This window comes from Citrus clementina, unplaced genomic scaffold (genome assembly GCF_000493195.1).
Source record: "Citrus clementina cultivar Clemenules unplaced genomic scaffold, Citrus_clementina_v1.0 scaffold_9, whole genome shotgun sequence".
In the NCBI taxonomy this organism is placed as follows: Eukaryota; Viridiplantae; Streptophyta; class Magnoliopsida; order Sapindales; family Rutaceae; genus Citrus; species Citrus x clementina.
The window spans coordinates 3463237-3470605 of record NW_006261964.1 but is presented as its reverse complement, the minus strand read 5'-3'; the positions used below and the strand labels follow the sequence as shown (position 1 = coordinate 3470605).

Here is a 7369-nt window from a genome sequence, read left to right as displayed (position 1 = left end):
GCAAAAAGAAACTCAAGTTTATTTGAATTGGTTGAGTTGAAATGAGTTGACTGGTCTGCAAAAAAAAATGAGAAAATGAACTTTGGACCTTATACAAGCCACCCTTAGCAACACCTTTAAGCAAAGTATTAGATATGCGTTTGATTTTAGCAAAATAATCAGCCATATACATTGATTCTTTTTTAATAGTTTGGATTTGCATTCTAAGTGTTTGAATTCGAGGTTGAGATTGAGAGATAAACATACTAGTAAGAGTCTCCCAAAGCTACTTGGAGGTTGTACAATCAATCACAGTATATAGTAAATTTTGTTGAATTGATAACATCATCCAGCTTAAAAGGAGTTGATCAGTTTTCATCCAAGTTACAAACTCAGGATTTATAAATCTAGAATTGTTTCCAATTGAAATTTCATCTCCATTATTGCTCTCGGAGATAAGAAACTGCTCAGGAACTCATGATCACCATTGATGAAACCTTCCAGACAGTTTCTTTTTACAGATGTAAGAACTTGCGTACGCCACAAAATAAATTTTTTTTTATCAAGCTTAACTGGTGTAACAAAGCTAAAAAAAGAGTTGTTTTGAGTTATATTTGCCATTTACAGCTCTGATACCATGAAAGAATTCTAAACAAAATTGTTTGGCAAGCAAGAAAGTGCAAGAAAATGAAAGAAAAGAAAAGAGAATTTGTATGGAAGCAAATAGAAGATTATCTCGTTAACTAACTGAAAGTTGTGTACACATTACATATATATAGCAAGCTAAATTGATTCATTGATTTTGTTATAAACACATGACATTTGATTCATATGAGGTGAGTTGTATAACTAACTTGCCAAGTCAGCTTAATGAGGTAATCAACTACAACCAGTCATATTATTAAGATGCTTCTATGCTCTGCTCAGTACTCTGTTTTGCTTGTAAACCAGTATCACTAACAATTTTTCACATGCTTCATTATCCATATTTTAAGTAAAGTTTTTGTTACTATAACTTTTACCACAAATATTTTAATTATTTGGTTGTCCATGAAAATTTTTATTAATAATTATAAAAAAAATATTTTACTAGACAAGTTTTTTAAGTTATGTTGTGAAAGGAACAAAATAAAATTGTTAAATAAGTAGAAGATATTTTAAATTTTTAATATTTTCAAAAGACTTTTCAACCTTTATTTTTAAAAATTCAAAATGTGAACTTTTGCTAGTAGAGGCAAAGTATCTCATTCAATCTTCAAAAGTACTGCTAAGAAACAACCAATCAACAATAAATAAATAAAAAATGGAAGAGAACTTATTAAATTAAATAAATACTTATGGTCATTGGATAATTCATACCAAAACATGCACTTAATCTTTAGATTAGTGATTTATCAAATGTTCAAGATTAATGTAGTTCATCACATTGATATTTAGTAATAATGATAACTGATAATATTTTTTTTCTAAATTTCTTTTTCTCTCTAATATTATTTTCCTACATTTTTCCTCCCTTTCCAATTTTTTTTTTCTTTCAAACCTTTAGGGGCCTGAGGGCCATCATAAGTATTTCGAGAAAAAGGAAATCACTTCCAAAAACTCAATTAGGATGTTTTTTTTTTCTTTTCTCTCTTTGTACTCAATTAATATTAGGCCTGCATGGAGCATCTTTATCTTCTTTAGCGACTATTGAACCTTTTCGTCCACACTTCAGCCGAGGGATTGTGCAAATTGCAATGCACATCATGCTGACGGTGCCATTACCTCATCACAAAGACAAAGCACGTATGCTACACTTTGGGTTCCCATCAGATTACCAAATGGGATCATAAGTTGACACGTGGCATGCCAGGCATGATATTACAACTGGGTGCAACTTAATAGTGCACACTATAGTTATATATGTTGTTTGTCTTTATCAATATTTATCATGGTGGGGTTGAAAGGAAGAAGATTATTACTTGATGCTGCTGCTGTTGTTTTGATGGTGATGGTGATGGTGATGATGAGTGCGCCTGGTATGGCACGCCCTAATATTCATCATTTGAAGCAAGAGAATATTTGATGATGGTTTCACTGCACGCTCTTTCCTTCTCTCTCTTTTACCAAGATAAACGAAGATTTGCACACATCTCTGAAAAATAATAATAACGATAACCGGAATATTGGGAAATTTTTATAAGCAGTACAAATCCAAATTATGGTCAATTTTTTTAAGAAAAAAACCTACTTTTTTTTTTCACGTAGATTGCAACAAGTGAGCATTTCAAATATAAATAGATATAACAAAAGCTCTCAAATGATCTGCTACGTTAGACAAATGATTAATACGTAGTTAATTATTTATATGTCGCTTGCTCATTGATTATTTATCGACTGCATAGTGGACATTTATATCTAAAATGTTGTTCTTTTATTAGTATAATTTGAAAACATGATAAATTATCTATTTTCATTAATTGGCCTAAATTTAAGGTTATTTCATAATTTTTGGTAATTTACTACTCCACAATAATCATCACCGCTCATTCTTTTCGCTCGACCAAAAGTCCTTTTTAGTTTTTATTTTTTAAAGTTAATTAATACACTAATAGTGAATCATCATCATCATTATATGCATGCCATCTTTTGTCCAAACTTGGCCACATGGATAAATCCTACATGTCCAACTCCCATTGGGCTCCGTACAATGAATTTCTAGGGCAATTTTTTTTTTTCATTTTTTCATCTCTACCAATTCATACACGTAAAATCAATCCTGCGCATGCACATGGCAAAGAGCATCACGAATTTGAAGAAAATTATAAACCGAAATATTATTATTTATTGGATAAAAGGATGGAGTCTAGAAGACGACACAGAATGTAATTGTTAACCCACGCGACCAAATCATCCTAAGAAATCCCCACAATGTCTTTGGTAATTTTTTAATTTTTTCTTTTCGAAATTCTATGAAGATTTTTTGGCTCTTTTTTTGACTCCTAAGCAGTAAGCACTCTATCAACTTCGATAGATTTCACTCATAACTCTAGTTGCCATACCAAAACGTCATTATGATTATTCTTTTTCGATTTCACTGCCGGCTAACACCTTCCTATTTAAATTGCCAACTTACTCTTCTAATTTCTATATCACTTTAGCTCTCTTTTTCTTATTTGAGGCACTTAGTTAAAGTTTGAGCTCTTACTAAAAAAGATAAAATGGGTGAAATTTCTTGCTCTAATGGAATTAGCCAAGCTAATGGAGCTGATGCGAAGAATGTTGCACTCACAGGTTATCGAAAGAGCTGCTGGTATGAAGAAGAGATTGAAGAAAACTTGAGATGGAGTTTTGCACTTAACAGGTATACATGCAAATTGAATCAGATCAAGAATATTTTCCCCATATATATGTTGCTTCTTTCATTAAAAATAAAATAAAATAAGGGTATATCTCTGCATTAATGCATTGCTTTTTGCTACAACGTCCCTGACTCTTTTTTGAAAACTAATAAATTCTCATTACAATATCTTTTTACTTTTTTTTGGTTATTCTCTAAATGAGAATGAGAGCGTTGAATCGGATTGTCTTGTGCTGTAGTGGTTCTCTAAAAATAATCAAACGAAAATTTAGTTCAGGAAATGGAAGTTGATTTATATTCTCATTTTTACAGTTTCTTTTTCTTTCGGCTTGTTTATCATTTTATTATTTTGTAATAAACTTATCTTTAATTAATTTATGACAAGATACATGGACTAAATCTATTACAAAATCTTGTTGCTGAAGAAAAAAGAAGCAAAACTTTTTTAGCGGGTGAGACAAAAACCAAGTACTAGGGCCGTCTAGGCTTCTAGCTGTCCTTTTTTTTTTTTTCTTGGGAATTTTAGATTTTCGGCTTGTTTTAATTTATAATATTGACTGAAAGATATACTTAATTGAAAAGAAGAAAACATTCTTCAAAAGAATAATCAATGTGTGGAGAAATATTGAGTACTTGACCAGAAAAAGCCAGACAAGATACAGGAGAAAAATATATTTTAATTAGTATTTTAATTACTTAGTTAAACACCTTTCTTATCTCATGTATAGTACTAATCATAATGTTTTTTGGTCGCAGCATATTGCACACAGGAGAGACACGTTACCAGGACATCGCATTGTTGGACACAAAACCCTTTGGAAAGGTATTAGATAAAATCAATCAATCAAATATAACTAAAAAAAAGATTAATGATATTTTCTTTTTAAATAATAAAAATTGTCACTTTGAATTTCATCATAGGCATTAGTAATTGATGGCAAGCTTCAAAGTGCAGAGGTAGATGAATTTATCTACCACGAATCTCTCGTCCATCCAGCTCTTCTTCATCATCCAAAGTAAATATTATTTTCCTTTTATATGTTCTTTTAATCTATGGTTATTATTATTAATAATTAATTCTTCATCTGTGTTTGATTTTTAGTCCAAAGACCATTTTTATTATGGGAGGAGGTGAAGGTTCCACAGCAAGAGAAATACTCAGACATAAAACTGTAGAGAAAGTCGTCATGTGTGACATTGATGAGGTAAAATTTCCCATTTCCCATTTCCCATTTCCCATTTTCTTTTTCTTTTTTATTTTATTCATTTATACAATGTAAATGATTTTTTTATCCCATAAAAAAAAATCAAAAAGTTAATTACACAACTATAACTGATACGATACAAACTTTTAAACATATTTCATTGGAGCAGGAGGTGGTAGAGTTTTGCAAGTCATACTTGGTTGTTAACAAGGAAGCATTTTCTGACCCAAGACTTGAGCTTGTCATCAATGATGCCAGGTTTTACTTAATCTTCACTTAAAAATAGTTTTCAATTATTGTTATCAATCGCCATGGTCGATAAGAATAAGAATTATCGTTAATTAACTACCTACTGCCTGTGCTTTGCAGGGCTGAATTAGAGAGTAGAAAAGAGAACTACGATGTGATAATAGGAGACCTGGCGGATCCGATAGAAGGAGGCCCGTGTTATAAACTGTACACCAAATCCTTCTATGAATTCGTCGTCAAGCCTAGACTCAATCCTGAGGGCATATTTGTCACACAGGTACATAAAATCAAACTATGCATGCGTGCGCGTGTGTGCAGTAGAAGGGCCATAATGATTTTTTTCGGCAGCCTGAACATAGTTCCGCTCAGAGAATACGTAAGGAAGAATTTAACTCAGTTTATGTTTGCTTTGACTTTGCAGGCAGGGCCAGCTGGAATTTTCAGCCATACAGAAGTGTTTTCTTGCATTTACAACACATTGAGGCAGGTTTTCAAATGTGGGTATAATTTAACCTTATTGTAAAACAATTAAATTTTTCATCATTTTTACCAACCTCAACGTTAATGGAAGTCGATTAATTAATCTTATTTGTTATGTTTTTGCTTTTCATATGTGCAGATGTTGTGCCCTATTCAGCTCATATTCCTTCTTTTGCTGATACTTGGGGATGGATCATGGTATCTATATATAACCCACACTCGCACTCTATCCTTAGTCTTTCCTCTTTTGAAAATCTCGATTCATCAAGACCAAATTCGTTTACTTCTCCAATTAATCATTAATAAAATCTTAACTTAATTGTTGAGAAACTTTGTAAGTTGGCTGCATGCTACTATAGACATTGGAGGGGTGAACATTAATTTGGCGCCCGAACCGAACTGGGTCAGGTTTGGGAGTCGGTTCTAATTCGATTCGGAACGTTTTTAACGAACCGATTTCGATTTGATTCGAGTCGTCAAATCTATGAACCAAAACCAAAACCAAAATGAATAAATAAAAGAAACTGAACCAGTTCGATTTAATCAGTACATTCACATTTCTCTTAACCGAACCCAAAGTTGCTCATGCGACTTTATCTCTAACTTGTCGTGCCTTAATAAGTTCTAGGTGACCTAAGAATTGTTGAAATGTGGCTGCAGGCTTCGGATTCTCCATTTACGTTGAGTGCTGAAGAGCTGGACATGAAAGTGAAGAAGAATATCAAAGGGGAAAACAGATACCTTGATGGCAAGACAATTTCATCATCCTCTACCCTTAGCAAAGCCGTTCGAAAATCGTACGGCCCAATACCCTTTAATTTAATTTCTTCTTGTACATTGGTGCATTTCAATTGTTTTTCTGTCAGTATTTGAATAGCGAATGATTCTAATTGCTACTCTGACAGATTGGATAATGAGACTCAAGTTTACACAGAGGGATCAGCAAGGTTCATATATGGATATGGCAGTGCTCTCAAACAAAACCGAGCTTGAGAAGTGGAATTAATAGACATTATAAAGACTGAAAGTGGAACATAATTTCCTTCTTCTTATTTTCCCTTTTTGTTTAGTTAATGGTTTCTAATCTTCTAATTATCTTTTTTTGTTTAATTTGCTTGTGTAGTTTTCTTGGAAGCTACGATATATCAAAAAAGAATGCACCCTTGTTTGTGTTATCTCTAATATAAGTATTATATCTCTATAACTTGCATTCATTTCACAAAAAAATTGAGTTGTATGCAATTCATTATTTTTAATGACGTCATAGTTTATTAAATATTCCACAAATAAAATTACGCACTTGAAAAATTGGCCATGAAAAATGGTGTCTTGTAAAGTTGAAATGCATGGGTGGGTCAGATGCAGAGGCATTGAAACGGCCCAGTCCATAATTCTGATACCCGTGTCACGGCCCAAACATATAAAGTGTTTCTAATTCAACCTTTAGTACACTTGTTCAAAATAGAATTCCTATCTGATTGATTATCTTTTCCTTTTTGTATATGTTTTTAAAAATAACTTATTGTTAATTATAAATAATTCAATTCCAAACTGAAAAAGAATTTAACGAAATTAAAAAATTTTTAAAAAAAAGGTGTAGATCCCATAGAGCCCGCAGGTTTGATTCATGAGGAGGAGAAATGTGGATAAAATAGATTAGTTTGTGCAGTGCAGTACACTCTCTTGTGGACCTAATTTTTTTGTAATAAAGTACAATCCAGCCTAGCACAGGGTACCAGACGTAGCCTGAGATGCTTCAGCTGCGCAAAACCCTCCCCGTGCAATTCATGAACAACATTCATGAAACCATGCAATTTGTCTAAGTACAAGTATTCCACGTTCTTGATGCATTGCCATTCCTCCAAGCAAATGCAAGAGTTCAGCTCGACTTTCAGCGGTCTGTACATAAGTCTTATATTCAACAAATCTGCTACACTTATCCCCTACGACAATTTTATACCCTTCCAGCTTTCTTGAGACCAAGCCTTAGCAGAATCCATGCATCAAGAGTATGTATTTCCCAAGTAGTCAAACGGGACAAATTTTTCAACTCATCAAGACTAGTATTACTTCTCTCAGTGTTAAGCCCTTGATCTTCCTACTCAACAAAGCAATT

The 7369-nt window shown here is 32.7% G+C and overlaps 1 protein-coding gene across 1 annotated transcript; it reads left to right on the top strand.

The window, feature by feature from the left end:
* The first annotated feature begins 3104 nt into the window (after window positions 1–3104).
* Window positions 3105–6318, top strand: LOC18032993 (thermospermine synthase ACAULIS5). The gene is made up of 10 exons (XM_006419839.2): window positions 3105–3322; window positions 4076–4142; window positions 4241–4335; window positions 4422–4524; window positions 4694–4782; window positions 4894–5050; window positions 5195–5270; window positions 5393–5451; window positions 5914–6050; window positions 6159–6318. Exons 1-10 carry the CDS (start codon window positions 3180–3182, stop codon window positions 6244–6246), a joined length of 1014 nt encoding a protein of 337 aa, XP_006419902.1. The 5' UTR covers window positions 3105–3179; the 3' UTR covers window positions 6247–6318.
* Window positions 6319–7369: the final 1051 nt, after the last annotated feature.

Bases quoted from the DNA above. Each gene is read 5' to 3' on its own strand.
- LOC18032993 (XM_006419839.2), top strand. From the start codon at position 3,180: ATGGGTGAAATTTCTTGCTCTAATGGAATTAGCCAAGCTAATGGAGCT. The intron at 4,525-4,693 runs GTAAAATTTCCC...TCATTGGAGCAG, and splicing joins TCATGTGTGACATTGATGAG to GAGGTGGTAGAGTTTTGCAA. The intron at 4,783-4,893 runs GTTTTACTTAAT...TGTGCTTTGCAG, and splicing joins CTTGTCATCAATGATGCCAG to GGCTGAATTAGAGAGTAGAA.